The sequence below is a fragment of the Spermophilus citellus genome (assembly GCF_964194105.1).
Source record: "Spermophilus citellus genome assembly, chromosome: 4".
Classification (NCBI taxonomy): domain Eukaryota; kingdom Metazoa; phylum Chordata; class Mammalia; order Rodentia; family Sciuridae; genus Spermophilus; species Spermophilus citellus.
Genome location: NC_138185.1, coordinates 13,802,752 through 13,821,422, shown reverse-complemented (window position 1 = coordinate 13,821,422; position 18,671 = coordinate 13,802,752). Strand labels below are relative to the sequence as shown.

At 44.3% G+C, this 18,671-nt stretch overlaps 1 protein-coding gene across 1 annotated transcript in view; it reads right to left on the bottom strand.

Annotated features, from left to right (window-relative positions):
• Positions 1 to 10,438, bottom strand: part of VAPB (VAMP associated protein B and C) — a 45,619-nt gene extending 35,181 nt beyond the window's left edge. Inside the window, exon 1 of the mRNA XM_081293119.1 lies at positions 10,168 to 10,438. Within this exon, the coding sequence (XP_081149245.1) occupies positions 10,168 to 10,225 (58 nt within the window). The 5' untranslated portion in view covers positions 10,226 to 10,438. The remainder of the gene's footprint in view (positions 1 to 10,167) is intronic.
• Positions 10,439 to 18,671: the final 8,233 nt, after the last annotated feature.

Below are 18,671 nucleotides of genomic sequence, written 5' to 3'. Positions count from 1 at the left end.
AAAGGCACTGGTAGAAGAGTGCCCCAAGGGGAGAAGGGAGACAGAAAGGGAGGAAATGAGAGAAGAAAAGAGAAGAGGAGAGTGGGAGAAGGAGAGTCTGAACCCTTGAGCATCACCCATAGGACCCATGAGTGAGGGCAGAAGTGACCATACAAGCCCAAGAAAACCAGAGAGTGACTAGGATGGGAAAGGTAGCAGTGTCAACAGGCAGGATGGCAAACGCTGAGTACACCCAGGCTGACAAATGAAAACACAGCCAACCTGGACACAGTAGGGCGCGCCTATAACCCCAGCAGCTTGGGAGGCTGAGGCAGGAGGATTGAGAGTTCAAATCCAGCCTCAGCAACTTCGCAAGGCCCTAAGCTCAGCACAAACCTGTCTCTAAATAAAATAAAAAAGGGCTGGGGGTGTGGCTCAGGAGTTAAGTGCCACTGGGTTCAATCCCCGGTACCAAAAAAAAAAAAATCATAGCAGGATGGAATGGAAGCAATAATCAAACTCTTCGGGAGTGACTCTGGGAGCACATGAATGAGACACAGACAGGAACTTCTCACCCAGAGTCTGGCGCACAAGAAGGCACAAAGGGACAAGTTAGGGCAAAGGCACCTCAGGAAGCATCTCGCCTTTTCAAAAGTAGAGTAAAAGCATCTGACTACACCTCAGATGTCCACCGATGTGCTGACTGCCAAGCACTGTGCTCAGCGCCAGGTCTATAAAGAAACAAGAGACAATCTCGTTTTGAAGGAGAAAGGCAACAAAAGCAACATTTAGAAATAATAATAAAATGGAAGAAAAAAGACCCAAATTAGCCCACCATGTTCCTGCAGACTTTCCCAGAGACCTTAGTCTCTTCCAGATCTGCCTCAGCACATGGCTGGAGGGAGAGCAGGAGGACCGCAAAGCAGATTGAGCCCGCAGACCCTCTCAAGAGTGGGCCATGGCTTTCCTTCACCTATTAGTGCAGCAGTGCCAGACTTTACAGAGGTCAAAGGCACAGACTGAGATTTTCAATGTAACCCATCAGGACACACCTACATACCAACAATCGATGTCTGCCTTCAAAGCACTTTCCATCATTCTTCTTCAGGTAAAACAAACCTGGATCTCAAGTTCTCAAGCCTAGAGCTGGATGGACTCTATATGATTAGGAGTGTAAGCCTCCTTATGCCACAGAGAAGGAAATTACAGCTGAGGTGCTTAGATGAGAGCCTCCAGTGACAGCAAGACAGGAACCAAGGCTGGAGACCAAGAGGCCTGGATGCCAGTTCACACCTGGCCAAGAGCTGGACCTCCATATTCTCACCATCAACATGGAGGAGACAGTGACACTGATGTTCCCAGGTAGGCCACATTCCATTCCTTTTCTTTCTCTACTAAGCTAAAAATGTTAAATGGTGTAAGCAAAGGGCAAAAATAGTCCCCATTTAATCCAGAAACACACGTTTTGTAAAGGAGTAAAAGACCTGGGCTGGGAGTAGAAAGGCAAAGGGAAGGGACAGTTGCGGTAACAAATAGCACACTACCTTTAGCAATGACAGAGAAGGTTCACAATGAGAAGTAGTGAAGCTTGACATCAGTTCCTAGGGAAAACAGAATTGGGTTAGGGCAGTCTCCCCAGCACAGAGAGCACCACACACCTAAGAGGCATCCACAAGACACTCCGGCTCAGCACCCTGACTTGCTTTTCTATGCCATTTCTCTTTCATTCACTCCTTTCTCTGTTCCCACTGTCCTATTTCCAGTCCTTCTATCATCTTCCTGACAACATAATAGATAAGAAAGCTAAGGGCAATGACACTCTTTGAAAGGAGGAAACCCAGTGAGCACAAGAATGAAGAAGACCACTGCTTTGCAGTCAGGCAGATCATGCATCTCAACTCCACTTTGTGACTTGGGTCAATAACCTAGGGACCACAGTTACTGTGATCCTAGCCTTACTGCAAGAATTAAATAAATAGGCACTTAGAAAAATGTACAGCAAAGAACAAGCTCACCACGTCACACATTTCAAATGTGTGATCTAAAGCCCAACGCAGAATTAACACAACTGTTCTAAGCTCCCAATGGAGGGCATATACCATGAGTCCAGTCCCCATTTTTCCTCATCATTCCCCAACACCGAGATGATAGAAACTCATATAAGGGCCAGGTCTTCCTCCCCAGAACCAAACCAAACCAAAGCCTAGCCCATAGGAAACTTTCAGTGCATGGTGACTGAATCAAAGCCTAACCCAGCATCCTCTCACATCCCCAAGGGAGTCAGTTCCATGTGAATAAAACCACAAAGGATAGGTTGTGCAAAAGAAGAGCAGTAGCTGGTCTCTATAGACAACCATGTGCCATGCAGATGATCACTGCAGCTGGTCTTTAGGTGCATTCTGACTCTGCTTGTATCCTGATGAAGCCATCATTTGGGTGAATGACGACATCCCAAAGTACATCCCATACAGATGAAAACAGCACTTTTTTTTTTTTTTTTTTACATCGTCTTAAACTGACCTCTTGCCACATTCAAAGGAATCTCTAGTTGTAGATTAACTCACCTTATTTGCTTCTCTGCCCAAAGCAGTGGCCCATCAGAAGCACACAGAACTAAAGGTGTAGTAGTTCCGCTTGTAAAGTTTAAAGTGGCACCTATAAATGCCATTTATTTTAGACAATCCTACCTTAACAAACACCCTTTACATCTTCTCTAATTCCCACTTTACAAGTCTGTAAACTTATGAAATTCCTACTAAACACAAGCTTTACCACACCTTCCAAGAAATGGGGAGCAGGATCACAAATCATTCACAAAGCCAAGGCTTCTAAACATACAGAATTGTGAAATATCATTGAAATCTGATATAAAAGCAAACTAATATCCACAATATAAATCAAAGCATGCTTTGGAATAACCAGGCTAAACGTTCTTTTTATAATAAGGTAAAAAGTTCTTCTTAAAAATTTCCAAGAATAATTCTTAATGAATTGATATTCTTCAGAAATCATTCTGACAGCCATTAATTCCTTAATGGTTACAAATTCTCTGCCTCCCTCTCAAGAATAAATCCTTTATAAATTAATCTAGCAAGCTGATAGCAGTATAAATTATGGTGCCTAAACCACACCTGGCTCAGAGTCCTGTTAGGGCTCTGGCATTAAACAACCTGGGTCAGAACCCAGCATCACCATTATTACTGTGGCCTCCTTCAGGGCGAGTTACCCAGTCGCTGAATGAGTCATCTGAGATTGCTATATAGACTAAATATAAGGCAGAAAATAAAAGCACCTCCTACCTGTGGTCCCTACACTTTGTAGATAGCTATTGACAATGAAGCATTCGTTCTCCCTCACCTTTTCTTTACCCTGGTTTTGCAAAATTCACATCTACCACTGCTTTCAGCTGCAGACCCTGACTGGGACGAGGAAGCCTCCACCTGACCCTTACACAGCCATTGCACTCAGCTGTCTGCTCTCCCTGCATTCTCAGAGCACTCATAAGCCTTCAGAGACAACTCAAAGACCTGGAGTCTTCAGGGTTCTAAGGCATAGCCTCAGCAATTCCAATGGGGTACATGGTCCTGGGAGATTGTCTTCAAGCACAATCTAAAACTCGGGAAACCACAGCAGTCTCAACGCACTCCTCTCCCAAAATATTTATTTCCCTAACTTCTTTCCCTGATAGGCAAAGACTATAGGAGCCTTCTGAAAGGCCAAGAGTGCACAAACTCACAAACCCTTAAGTTATCAGCAGAATGTGCCCCACCAGCAATGTCACAGGTGCCCATTGGGGAGGGGAGACAGACAGACAGACAGACACACACACACACACTCTTCAAGGAAGACATTACTTGACACGGGGGAGAAAAATACTAAACTACTTATCAAAAATAATAATAATAACCCTCCAAAAGGATGGAGGAAAACTCTACCAAAGTACTTGAATAGATTTACAATTAATATAAAATATTAACAGTAAGCTTTTCAATGTTTTCCCAGAGGACTATTTCACAATAGCCATTTCTCAACAGTTCCTACCCCAGCCTCACCCCTCGAAAGGGGGAAAACTCTGAGGCCCCCCCAGGGTATTATCTAGGCATCAACAGCTTCTTTTAAAACAATGCCTTTAACCTTCCGAAAAAAATGGATATTCTAGAGATACTATTCTGCCACAGTTATTTTTTATAACTTAAAATGACTGACAAATTCAGTAACTCTGTTCCCATAACAAAGTTCTTAAAACAAGAACTCTGTTTTTGTAGAGCCAGCTGTCCAGGTCTGCCAGGTAAAAACTTCAAAGAATGCACCTACCCACTGAGCAAGGGCCAGAGCCATTCTGAGTATGAGAGGCGGACACCTGAAAGGGGCCTATGAGGACAGAAAACATGGAAGTCAGCCTGAAAACCATAATGCAACTTTGTTTTTAATGCAATCCCCAGTGCAAAATAACTGTAGAAGGCTTTTGTTTTATGTAAAAGACACTCTGAGGCCCTTAGTCTTGACTGATGGAAAGCAGCGCTTTGTCCATCCTGCCCATCATCTTGCTGAGAGCTACGCTCACTGCTTCCAAAGCATGGCCGTCCTTTAGATGGTAAGTTTTTCACCAAATGGAGGCTGTAAGAGGCAATCTTTGAGATAATCCTTTCTGTAAATTTGAAATTTCAGTTTCTCAAATTCGAGCCTGGGGGAGTATGTGAGTGAGAACCAACATAATTTCTCCTCAGACTCCTCCCCTGATTTCAACTACTTAGTGGCAATATTGCAAGGTCAAAGTGCTCCATATTTTGCCTTCAGCATTTGAAAAAAGATGCTATATACTTCTAATAAATAAAAGATAGTGTTAATAATGTTCAAGAGTCCAGCTCTTTAATAAGTATCAATTCAAACTAATTATTTTAATAAATCCACACTTGGATGAAAAGCTGCTAGGTAATTATGAAAACAGCAGTGAGGCCTGTTACACCACACACACACTAAGGAGACATCACCACCACCTTCCAAATACACAAGCGCATGGCCAGCAGCTACACATTCCCCCGAGGAACTTAACTGTGAAGAAAAGAAAGCAAATAAGTGGAAAGAAAAAAAATAAATAAAAAAGTTAACTTCTAGTTCAACAGTATTATCTAAGAAGATTTAAGTTTGACTCAAGCTTAGTAGATTTAATGCCACTTGGTTTTGATGAGCAAGCTGGTTAATAATTAAATAAATGAAGATAATCTATTCAGGATGGATTTAAACCATTCCATAAAGAATCTTAAGCACACTGCTGACATTTTGTTGTGCTGTAAAACACAGTCTGCCTATGTGATCATGAAATGTGAAGGGAATCAGTGCTACACTAAAGCTAAAGAATTAATGTTGTACTTAGCATCTGAAAGGTAATTATTACAATGAATGGACTATATCCACAGGGTTTTAGCTTTTTTTTTTTTTAACTTTCTAAACAATCCTAAATTACACATCAACTTGAGGGGCTCAATTAATGATTCTAAGCTTGCTTTCCTTATGCAAAAAAAGAGAGTGTCCCTAAGTTATCACTTACAGTTCTCAAGTTCCTATTTCCCCCAAAAGTAGTGATCAACTACACCAGCCCACTGGCCCTATCCCTAGAGACCAATGGCACGACTCAGACTTCTTGAAGGCTACTGGCTGAGTCTCAGAACAAAGCAAAAGTAAATGGCCCACAATGGGTTTAAGCTTCAACCTTGTGAGGATGGTTTTTTTTTTTTTTTTTTTTTAATATTCTTAGTTGTAGATGGACAAGAAATCTTTACTTATTTATTTATTTGGGGTACCCGGGATTGAATTCAGGGGCACTTGAACACTGAGCCACATCCCTAGTCCTATTTTGTATTTTATTTAGAGAGAGGGTCTCACTGAGTTGCTTAGCGCCTCACCGTTGCTGAGGCTGGCTTTTAACTCATGATTCTCCTGTCTCAGCCTCCAGAGCCACTGGGATTACAGGCGTGCCCCACCGCGCCCGGCTATTTATCTATTTTGATGTGGTGCTGAGGAGCAAACCCAGTGCCTCACAGTACTGGGCAAGTGCTCTATCATTGAGCCACAGCCCCAGCTCGAAGATGGTTACTGATCATTCCTAGGTGACAGTACCATTGGCAAGAGGGTGTGTCAGGATGTGACAAAGGATTAAGTCTTGGACAATGACCAAAGAAATAGAAAACACACTACTTACCACAGATAAAATCTGATGGAAGGGGAAGGAGTGGAAAAAGAAGAGATAAAATGCCTTAGAAGTGACTCATTCTGAAAGTGTTCTCTGAGCTGGACACAGTGGGATCAAAGGGAGGAGACAGAGAGGAAAGGATCAGGCCTTGGGAGGACCAGACATCAATGGGAAGAGTGACAACGAAAACCCGAACACAATCTCACTCCACAGGTTTCAAAACCTTTCCTCTCTCCAAAAGTTCCTGGTTTGAAGGAGCTTCTACCTTTGTTGCTTCTTAAAATAATCTGATGAAGTCCAACTTTCAATCTAGGCAAATCCACTGGGGCATGCTTTTCTATCAGGAACCCAGTCTCTCTCCCTTGTCACTCAACACATGCAACATGATATGTTCTATAAAATTGAACAAGGTCATATAAATTTGTGTTCTTCTTCCACTGTAACATCTTTAAATTTAACATACTACACAAAAATCCCAAGGTTATGAAGACTCTGATAACATACAATCCCACACCATCATCTTAGGCTGTACTTAAAAGATGGCTAATTTTCTTCTGAATGATGGGTATTTTAATTATTAACTTCTTAAGCAAACTTAGCTTAGAGATTTGATTCATTTAGATGAACCACCAGAAATCAGAGTTGTTATCCTGAATAACCTAGAAGAGACCAATTATATGTGTCAATTCTCATCCTGAAATGAATTATCGCCATACAACAAGCCAGACCACTGAGTCTCTATTCTAATTTGATTATCTTCACATTCAGCTTCAAACAAATGAGCAAAACACCTCAAAAATGGTTTACACATGCCTACAGATGCCTCTTCCAAAGTTAGAAGCAATGCCCTTCAACAATTTGACACCACAAATTCTCCTGGATCACTTCCCTAGCAAAAATACCCAATGACTTTGGCCATCCTTACTTTAGCCAACCCAGGGTCAGAGAGATCACTTTGCCATACCCTTTAAGTAAAGAGATGAAACCAGCTTCATGTATTCAACCAGCAATCTCTGTACAGACCTCTGCTTCTACACAGTACCTTCCTAAACAGCAGCAAAACTTTCTATGCGACTGAGACACAAGGTAGGAGTGTCACCCCAACAACTCCAGATCCAGGCACCAGGGAATGAAGTGGCAGCACAAGGTCACACATCTTTTAAGTCAAAGAACTAGAACAAAAACATGAATTCTCTCTGTAAAACACACTAGAGGAAAGTGCTTTACTGGGGCTTGGGTTTCAGGGAGTCAATCTAAGGAAGAACTATTTAGAAAGCAACACAATTTGAAGCTGGGGATGTGGCTCAGTGGAAAAGCCCTTGCCTAGCATGTACAAGAACCTGGGTTTGAGCTCCAGTATGAGGGGGTGGGGGTGCGGAACAGCCACACAATTTTAACTTGACACTAGGCACCAAGGGACTGAGAAGATCTGACCCTGTCTATAGGAAGCCTTGGCTTCTACTTTGCCCTGAACTTCTTTGCTGCTATAGTGGCATCTCAAAGGAACAGTCACCTTAGCTTTTCTGCCTCTATACAGGCAACTTGCTTTGCCTGAAATGCTCCCCACCCATTCTCCTTCTAGCTGGCTTTGTGGACCTCTGCAACCAGCTCAGATGATACCTGTCTCAGGAGTAGACCTCTGCAATGCTCCCAGAACATGCTCCATTGCCTTGCATGGCTGTGTACTGTCCTGGCTGATGATCTCACCTGCCAGTCCCCACACATAAAGTACTAGGGAAGACACTGAGGGAGGATGAGGGGACAACTGATAGGACCTGGCTTCTTCCAGTGTCTGACAACGGAGCAGGTGAGTATTTGTGGACTAACTGAATCTATGTGTCAATTCACAGAAGAACCAAGTCAGGTTTCCCGGATAGAGAATTTCAGACAACTCAAGGGAAAACCATCACTCGCCACCTTCATGTGACTACTTGGACTCCTTTCCCAGTCTAGCTCCTCCAGAAGTCCCTGAGACCACACAAGTTCAGGTACAGATGTTCCTCGATTTACAATGGAATTACATTCTAAAAACCCATTATGAATTGAAAATACTTTAAGTCAAAAATGCATTTAATAACCTAAACTACCAAACATTGTCCCTTAGCCTAGCCTGGCCTACCCTAAACATGCTCAGAATGCTTAAATTAGCCTACAGTTATGCAAAATCATCCAACAAAAAACTATGTAATAATAATGTTATTTAAACATATGCTGAATACCTCATGTTTTGTACAATGAAATACAAAAGCAAAAAACACAATATCCAAAAAAATGGCAGCAACACAGTACACTGTGGAGTATCAGTTGTCTCCTCCTGTGACTGTGACTGCTGGGAGCTGCAGCTCTCTGTCACTATTCAGCATCAGACAGAGAAGAATAAACCACATATAGTTAACCTGGGCAAAGATCAAACTTCCCAATTCAAAACAGATTCTACTGAATGCATATCAATTTCACACCACTGTAGGGTAGAAAAATCATAAACCAAACTACTATGAGTAGAGATCCTCTGTACTGTCATGGAATGAGGATCCCATGCTAGGTTTCTATGGGGTTGTTTTGTTTTGTTTCCATTTCAACTGAATCTTGGGTTTCTTACACATTCAGAGTCATTCCACATTATTAACCTCAATGGTAAAGTGAGAGCCACAATTCTGGGGTCTGACAGCATAATAGTCAAGTGTGAGCTCTGAAGTCTGGGTTCAAAAGTATCAACTGCCAACTGGGTAACTTTCATCAAGTTACCCTACACTACTTCCTTACAACACACAAAAACCAAGGTGCCTCTGGCCGGCATTCATTTCACAAAAATTAAGTGAGCACCTACCGCGGGCCACATGCAGGCCATACAGTGGTGACTGGCCATTGGATCTAAACTACACCTTCATCAAGTCAGTCTGTTCAGAACTTACCACTACCTGCAAAGACCTTGTTCATGGTAATCTTCACTGATTAGAATATGGTGAGCTCTACCTCTCCCCAGTGTTCGCTACAATTACTCAATGAATGCAAAAAGAATGAATGAGCAACCTGGACAAGATCTCTGTTGTCTTTTCCCTCATGACCCCTACATTTTGGTAAAGAAGGAAAGAAAAAGATAAAAAATACTTATACATATGATAAAAAATAGTTATATGTGTTATATGTATTTTATATATATGAAATTATATGTGTGTGCGTATATATATAGATATATATAGATATATGTAGATATAGATATAAAACGTGGTTAAGTGCAGAGGAGAAACCAGAGCCCTGACTTCCCAGAGAGGCACTTGTTGCTCCAGCCTCCTGCTGGCTACAACTCCAAGCATCTTTGGGAATAAAAAGGATCCCAGCACCCTGGCGGCCTCCCTCAGCAAGAGGAAGACCCTCGAGAGAATGGTGGTCCACTCCCATCAGAACTCTGGAGGAGGTTCCCTTTATGTATTCCTTCAACAGACATTTATTAGGCACCTAGTATGTACTGAACACAGAGCAGAGAACAGACAAGGTACTGTCCTCATGGGGTTTCCCATCTAGTGTCGAAACTCAGTGACTGGGTGGTGAAACGTGCTGTGCTGATCACAAGTCAGAGATGTGACAGGCATGACAATGGTGTCCACGGTGGTCTGGTGGTCAGTGCAGGCCACTCAGCAGGTGACACTAAGCTGAGACCTTGTGAAGCGCAGGGGAAGGGCCTTCCAGACAGAGGGGCCACCAGTGCTTGCACTCCTCGAAGTCGACAGAAGTTATGGTGGCCTTCTTGACAAGTGTGCCTCGAAGGCGAGGCCAAGGAAGGCTGGGGGAGGAGGAGCAGGCCCCGGCCCCGCACCCGGCCCCGTGGCCCTCGGGGTCCAGAAGGCGCTCCGCAGCGCCCGGGCGGCGCCGAGGCAGCAGGCCCCACTGCCCCGCGGCCGCGCCGTCGGCGGGGACCGGCGCGACGTCACCGGCGCCGGGCTCCGTCCTCCGGCGCGGGCGGGGGCCGCGGCGGGCAGCCGCGGGCCTCCGGGGCTTACCTCGGAACTTGAGCTCGTGCTGCGGCTCGAGACTCAGGACCTGCTCCACCTTCGCCATGTTCCTTGGCGGCGGGGCACCTCTGGCAGGGAGACCCCCGAGAGGTCACCTGGGCCGGGCGGGAATGCTGCGCCCCCTTTAAATTCTACCCGAGGGGCCAGCGGTGCGGGCGGGGGTCGGCAGCGGGGGCGCGCGCGGGGGTGGGGGGGTGGCCTACGCGGTGCAGGCGCAGGGGCGGAGGGCGAGGCCGTGGTGCCGGACGAGCTCACGGCACGCACGCACGCACGCAGCGACGCATGCACGCACGCACGCAGCAGCTGGCCGGCTTGAGCAGCGGGAAGCGGTGCCCAGGCAGTGCGCAGACGCAGCCCAGTCCACGGGGCGGGGCTGCGGGCAGCAGGGGGCGGGGCCTCGCTTTGCTTGGGAGGAGGGGCGGCCTGGGTGTCAATTCCTGCAAGCCTGTTTATTAGAGGCCTGGCGGGCCAGCGGTTGAGTTAAGTGCTTTGCTTAATAATAATAATTAACAAGTATCGGCTTCCACATCTCTGTTGCTCATGTGGTGCCGGGCACTGTTAGAGACTTGAATAATAATGAAAGCACTTATTATTATAAACGTGGTGTTTATGGGTGAGTGATATGTGCTATATGCACTGTGATGGATCATAAATAATAATTATAAACATAATAAACTACCAATTATTGTTTGCTTATTTTGTGCCTCTCTGCTGAATGCTTTCAACAACAGCAAGCAGCTATCATAAATAAAAGCTGCTCTACATTTAATGTTTATTGTGCAACAAACACTATGCTGGAGCCTTTATTAATAGACGCCATTTTTTTTATGCAACAAACCTTTTTAGAAATATAATGACCAGAAAAGTTGCTTGATTCCCACCCTCTTGCTAGCACCTAAGGGCATTCTTTAAATAAATAATGAACAAATTAATTACATGATTAAAAAATCTCTGGGAACCCAGATATGTTTGACCTCAAAAATAGATGCTCTACATCATTATTACCATTTAAAATAGTGTTTCACTGTGTAATATTAGCTGAATAAAATAGGTGTCCTTAATATATCCTATACATACATATATAGATGAAACAAGCATGGCAAATTGTTGACAATAGTTGGCTTTCTGGTCAGAATACAGATGTTCTTCATTCTATTCTTCCCACTTCTCTGTATACTTGAAAGTTTTTAAGTATAATCTTTGTCTTTTAACTGGGGCATTTAGTCCATTTATACTTATTATATTTACTAATATAACTGGATTCATTTCTACCATCGTATATTGTTATTTGTTTTTTGAAGGAGATACTGAGAATTGAACCCAAGGATGATTTACCACTGAGCCACATCCCCAACCCTTTTCTTGAGATAGGGTCTCACTAAGTTGCTGAGGCTGGCCTTAAACTTTCTATTCTCCTGCCTCAGCCTCCTGAGTTGCTGGGATGACAGGCGTATGCCACCATACCCAGCTTATACTGTTGTTTCTATTGTTCTCCTTGCTTTTTACTTTTTCCACTATCTTGCTTCCTTGGAGTTGATTTTTTTTCAATCTGTTTTTCTTCTCTTATGTGCTCTATTTATTTTTTTATATTTTTGTTTAGCTGTCGATGGACACACTATATTTTATTTATTTATTTTTATGTGGTGCTGAGGCTGGAACTCAGTGCCTCACACTGAGCTACAGCCCAGCCCATGTACTCTATTTCTATTGTTTTAGCGGTTATCTTAAAATTTTTGACAAGTTATTTATGAAAGTCTAATTTTTAAAATATCTGTACCCTGATCCCTTGAACTATAAGGACTTTGGAATACTTGAATCACCCATCAGCTAAATTGTATGTGTTAATTGTAGTGTAGGTTTTAGTCTTTTCTACCTCAACCCTGTGTAACGTTATTAACTTGTTTTATATAGTCAATTCAACCACATGGTTACAACTTGTTTGCTTATCTTTTCTTCTTGCATCTCAACTTACACAACTGGGATCATTCTACTTGTGTCTGAAGTACATTCTTTAATTTTTACTTTTTTAAGGGTTGGTTGGTGCAAGCTCTCTTGGTTTTTGTCTGCAAATGAATTTATTTTCCCTGGTTCTTAAAACATCTGGCCACTTGCTTGCTGGAGTAGCAGTCTCTCTCTCTCTCTCTCTCTCTCTCTCTCTCTCTCTCTCTGTCTCAGGATAGTACAGGCACCATCCTCTACCCCCTGCTCCCATGTTTTTCGGGAGGAGTCAGATGACAAACTTATCATTATCCCTTCAAAGGAAATCTACATTTTCCCCTCTGTTCTTGTGTTCTGCAGTTTCACCAAGATGTATCTTTTAAAATTTATGTTCCTTGAATTCTTTGGGCATCCTGAATTTGTTGATCAGTGTCTTTCATCATTCTGAAAAATTCCCAGATAATAGTAGTAGTAATAATACATTTCTCAATTTCATTTACTTTATTATCATGCTAAAATACACATAACAGAATTGACCAGGTGCCATTTTTAAGTGCACAGCTCAGTTGCATTTAAGTATATTCATGTTGCTGTACAACCATCACCATCGCCTGTCTTCAAATTCCTTTCATCTTGCAAAACTGGAAATGGACCCCTTAAACAGTCATTCCTCATTTCCACTTCCTCCCAGGTCCTGTATGAACGTGACTACTCTAGGTACCTGCAGTCGATATTTTCCTTTTGTGACTGGCTTATCTCCTTGAACATGATGTCTTAGGGTTCAGCTGTGTTGTAGCATGGGAGATGCTATCTCTTTTAAATTTTACATCAACCCTATTCTCTCATTCTTTACTTCTGGGATTGTGATTTGTGTTTTATTCAACTAGTGTTTTTCAAACTGTAGTTTCGTTTCCCAAAAGTGGACCAATTGAGTTGGTTGTTATCAGCATTGAGGAAAAAAAAATGGGGGGGGTAGATAATTTGCAGTGAAATTGTATTGTTTCATGAAACTTTTGTTTCAGTTATATTCATTAACATCCACTCGAATCTAATAGAGTGGAAGAGGAAGATTGGAAAGCAGGAGAGAAAGAATAAAATGCATTATTTACTGTGGATCAAGAAAGAAAGAAAGAGAAGGCAGGAAGGGATGGAGGGAGGGGAAAGAATTAAATGAATCTTTAAAAGTTTTTCATGCCACTCCTCCTATTTCTTAAGCTGTCTGTCACACCTTAATCTTACATCTTCATGTCCTACATTCTGGATATTTCTTCAGATCTCTCTTTCAGTCACTAATTCAGTCCCAAGAGCTTTTGATTTCATTTTCTTTTCTTTCTTTATTGGCGCTGTGATAGAGCTCAGGGCCTCTTGCCTCCACCACGGAGCTGCCTCTCCAGAGTCATTGCTGGAGTGTGTGCCCTGGAGTGGGGGGACATTTACCAGTGTCTTCTCACAACTCACCCAGTTACATTTGGCGTATGATACTTAGCAAGTTTGAAAATCTATCACTACAAGACATAAAGGGGTTTTTTTGTTGTTGTTGTTTTTGTTTTTTTAAGGAATCCATATAATCTATTTGGTTCTCTGTAATTTAAGCAGAGAGTTCAGAGATGGGTGCTGGTTGTTTGCTTTCTGTTCTAGCCCCATGGAATCAGAGGCAGCAGTCTCACCCCAGAGTTCTGTAGTCAGGGCAGCTGCTGCTTGGTGGGTGATGGGCACTTTTTGCACTTCTTGTTGCAATGAGCACTTCACAAGCAGGTCACGATGTAACCCACAGTGAGGTCAGTGCACGTGCGGTCAGTGGTGTGTGGTGAACGGGCTTTCTAGTGGCCGGGGGTTGGGGGGTAACTGAATGGGAGTTTCTGCCAGTTTCCATGGTATTCCACAGAAGTGGAGCGCAAACTGGCCATGGCTGGGGCTGTGAAAGGGATACCATGGGGCCACTTCTAGGGTTGCCAGAAACATCTGGACACTGGCACAGCTGCCACTGCTGAGTGAAGGGTTACACTAAAGGGACGCTGAGGGGACATGAAGCAGGCAGGAAGGAGCAGGCCCCCTGCCCTGTTCTGCTTTCCAGTCTTCCTATGTTCCTCTGCTGGCATCTGAGGAGATGGCACGGCTCAGCCTCAGCAGCTTCTCAAACCAGGGTTAGGGTGTGTCCATGGCTGAGAGATAATGGCTTCCTGACCACCCTCCTTTTTCTATAAATGTGCGAAACACACTTTCCATTAGAGTTCTGCTCTGCCATTCTGCGGGCTCCCACTCAGAGCCTCTATTTTCTTGTGGCTTTATAACCTTAGCTGAGCATTCTCGGAGGCCTGGCATTTCAGTTACTAATCACCCCCAAACCCAGTGCCTTCAGATAGCAACAGCCCCATCATTGTGACTTACACTTCAAGGGCTGACCAGGCTCAGCCAGGCGGCTCTCAGGCCTCGGAGACACAGGGAACCAGTGGCTGAGGTGTGCAGGGAATTCAGGGACAGCCACCCTGTTCAAAGACAATCCCTAAGGTCTCTGTGTCTCTGACAGCACCTGCAGCTTCAGTAGCTTCCTAAAGCCACCCTTCTGCTTGATAATTCTCCAGAAGGACGCACAGAATATGGGGAATGCCATAATACTCGCAGATACCATCTCTGACGAAAGGATGCAGATTAAAATCAGAGGATTCCAGATGTGGAGTGTGCACAGTCCTTCCCTGCAGAGCCAGAATGTGTTGATCTTTGGTATCAGCGGGTGACCACATGCCCAGAATGTCAACCTCCTACAGAAGCTTTCCAGTTTCAGTGTCCAGGGTTTTTTACTGGGGCTCTATTATATTACATGGTTGATTGATTGATTGATTGCCCACACAACTGATTTCATTCTCCAGGTCGACAGATATCACACAACCCAAAGCCCCTACCCTATGTCACACTGTCGGTCTTGGTAGCCAGCCCCCATCCTCAATGGCAAAGTTAGTACTACCCAGTATGACGCCAGGCCCTCAGGCAAAGAAAGATACTGGGAGCATTTTGAGAGAAGCCAGGACAAAGACGATAGGCTGGAATGCACACAGGTCGGCATGGATGAGCCCAGCCAGGTGGCTGGCGGCCACTCCCCTGAGACATTTCATGATTGATCCATGTGCCAGGCTTCAGACAGACAGCAAGACTTCCTTCAGAGAGATAAGAGACAAAGCGAGCACCTGGGAGACACTATGTCACCTTTTCTAACCTAGCCTCAGAAGCCACAGAGGGTCCCTTCTTTGTGGCCTCTAGATAGAACCAAAAGGGTGGGGACAGAGATTCTACCTCCCAATGGGGTGCAGCCGGATTCTAGGAGAGAATATGGGGTAGCAAACATCATCGTAGCTGTTAGTGGAGTATTCAGTCTGCCAGGCCTGGAAGGGTGGTGGCTCCTTCAGAAATGATTTGCCTTGGCTTCTGCCAGGGGTGGGTGGTGGGTGAGCACCAGCCAGTGCAAATTTCACTGCTCAGCTGAGGGTTTTCAGACCACCTGGGTCCTGTGCATTTAGGCTGCAAACCATTTGGGAAGCTACCCTGCATTCACGGCTCCTAGAAGACATGACCTCCTCTCTCTGCAAGTTCCTCCGTCTGCTGTTCCTCCTTTGGGCTGTGCACGGTATTTTTGGTTCACTGGGTCCTGGATGAACCTACTAGACTCTCCAACTTGGGCGGGGACATAACCTGATCTTTGTGCTCTGTCCTGTGAAACCCAAAAGACTGAGAAAATCAAAGTATTTGCCCACTGACTTCCACAGTTCCCCAGGACAAAACCCAGCTTCAGGACACAACTCATCTCTGAGAGTTTCATCTTTCCTTCACTGTTTGGCTTCAGAGCACCCCTTGTGCCAGCTTATTGATGCATTTAAAACACTTTATCCAGGGTGTGAGCTGTTTTGATTGGGAAGGTCACTCAGCATATCTAATCCTCCATAGTGCCAGAAACAGAAGTCTCCTAAGAAGCTGTCATGTTAGAAATATTTTATTGCATTCGGGCCTCATCTTTCAGTTCTTATTCCGTTCCCCCATAAATGGAATCAGACTCCTTGGGAAAAAAAAAAAGGATGAATCTTGGCCTGGAGCAGAGAATATACAAGATGAACCTATAACCACTTATAGTGCCAGAAAATAAAGAAGTGCTCAAAAGGTGAAGCAAAGGGAGAACATCACAGGGCAGAGGTGCCAAATGAAAGGGCTCCCAGAGTCCAAGCTGAGATGACAACCTTGCACGACACGGTGTTGAAGTGCATCCCAGAGTAGAAAACGAATACCCTGGAGTCCACGATGACATAAATAATCGAACAGTTGACAAGACAAATCCCCCATACAGAAGAATTTCAAATAGTTTACATGAGGCACTCCTCCCTCAAGGAGCGGGATTAGGCCTCCCTGTAAGCAAGGGCTGCACTTAGTGACTTTGCTTCAGAGTATGGCATGGAAAGTGGGGAAACTGAGGAAGCACCCACTAGCTAGGTGATCAAGATCGACCTCATCGATGACAAGCCTTGGTGGTGGGAGGCAACCTTGATGTAAGCATCTTGCACTCTGGGGTCTCCACACCAGTGCAACCATAAGATGAGGTGCACACCTGTAGTTCCAGCTACTCGGGAATGGGAAGATCACTCGAACGAAAGAGCTTGAGGCTGGGCAACACGAGGGGACCCCATCACAGGAAAAATAAAATTAAATATATATATATATATATATATATATATATATATATATATATATATAAACAAAAAACCTAAGCTGAAGGACATCCAGTAAAACATCTGCCTAGAACACCTTAAACTTCCAAGGTCATCAAAACAGGGTGAGTCACAGGAAGAGGTCACAGCCCAGAGGAGCCTAAGGAGACGTGACAATGTTGTGTGGCATTCTGGATGGGGCCCTGGAACAGAAAATGCACATTGGGGGCAGCTGAGGAAGTATGTCTAGGACGCAGAAATTAGTTAACAGTAACATACTACTCATCTCAGTAATGGGTCCTTGGATTTGACAGTGTACCACACAGATGTAGGATGCTCAACAATGGGAGAATTAGGTGTTAGACACACAGACACTGTTCAGCATCTCTACAATTTTTTGTAACTCCATGGCTACTCCATGGCTATTCTAAAATAAGAAAGGTTTAGAATTCTCCATTGAATCTTTGACCTCTTGTGTTCTGCGTAGGGTCGGTCACGCTGCCACGATCTCTGATCAGCTGGGATGCGCAGGAAGGGTGACTGCTAAATCCCATCATGGTTTCTGCCCCTGGATCTCATGTCAGCTCTGCCCTCTCTGGTCTCAATCCCTTCCTCACCACTCATTCACTCACCTGTTTTTAATCTGATTTTAATAGAGTGTGATTGACTTTCTTATGCATTTTGCCTATTTGATATTTGTTGGGAGTCGCCCCAGCTTCAAAAACTAACCTCCCTATGCCCTGAGAAGAGCCATCCAATGGTGAGTCCTGCTGACGCACATGATCCTTACCCACCAATCAGAACTTCCCATCCCCCCCCAGAAAAGCCGTCCAATGGTGAGTCCTGCTGACTCATATGATCCTTACCCACCAATCAGAAAGCACCCCATGCCAGCTGCCCAAACTGTTAAACTGTTTCAACCATCAGACCATGCCTGGCTCTATAAATATGCAGAGCTGCCTCAATAAACGGGCATTTTCTCCGACGGCAAGCCTTGATCGTTCTTTCAATATTTAGCTTGTTCTCTATTTGTCTGCCTCTCCTCAGGATCCATCATGTGAGCAAATAGAGCAGCAGGTGCATTTAGGGTTGGCTACCAGGACCTCAATATCTCCGCGGGGTACCTTGAAGACTTCTACAAAGAGAAAATGAACTTCACTCTGGGGCCTGGGGTGGAGGATACTTGAAAGCTCATGGTATTAGCAAGCCGTCTTAAATATATATGTATGTTTGTGTATTTTATATATTTTTTTAAAAAAATTTTGGGGGGGACTGGGGATTGAACCCAGGGGCACTTAACCATTGAGCCACATCCCCAGCCCTTTTAAAAAAATATTTATTTTTTAGTTGTAGTTGGACCAATATCTTTATTTTTATGTGGTGTTGAAGCTTGAACCCAGGGCCTCGCACGTGCTAGGAGAGCGCTCTACCACTGAGCCACAATCACAGCCACCCCCAGCCCTTTTTAAAAATTTTATTTAGAGACGGGGTCTCACTGAGTTGCTTAGGGCCTCCCTAAGTTGCTGAGGCTGGCTTTGAACTTGCAATCCTCCTGCCTTAGCCTCCAGAGACACTGGGATTACAGGTGTGCACCACCACACCCAGCTGTGTTTTATTATATATGTTTATATATATGAATGTAGTATCTACTTGTATAATATTCTATGTATCTGAAAGATCTTGACAGAAAAGAGAAGGAAGAGGAGAACAGCAAAAGTCCTGAGCCCCAGGCTACCAAGGACCTGCTTGGGGACCCCAAGGAGCGAGGACTCCTGCTCTCTGCAGGTACTGGATTGGCCCATGTGCTGGTTCCCTGTGGCTGCTGTAATAAATCACCCCAGTGTCTTACAGCTCTGGAATTCAGAT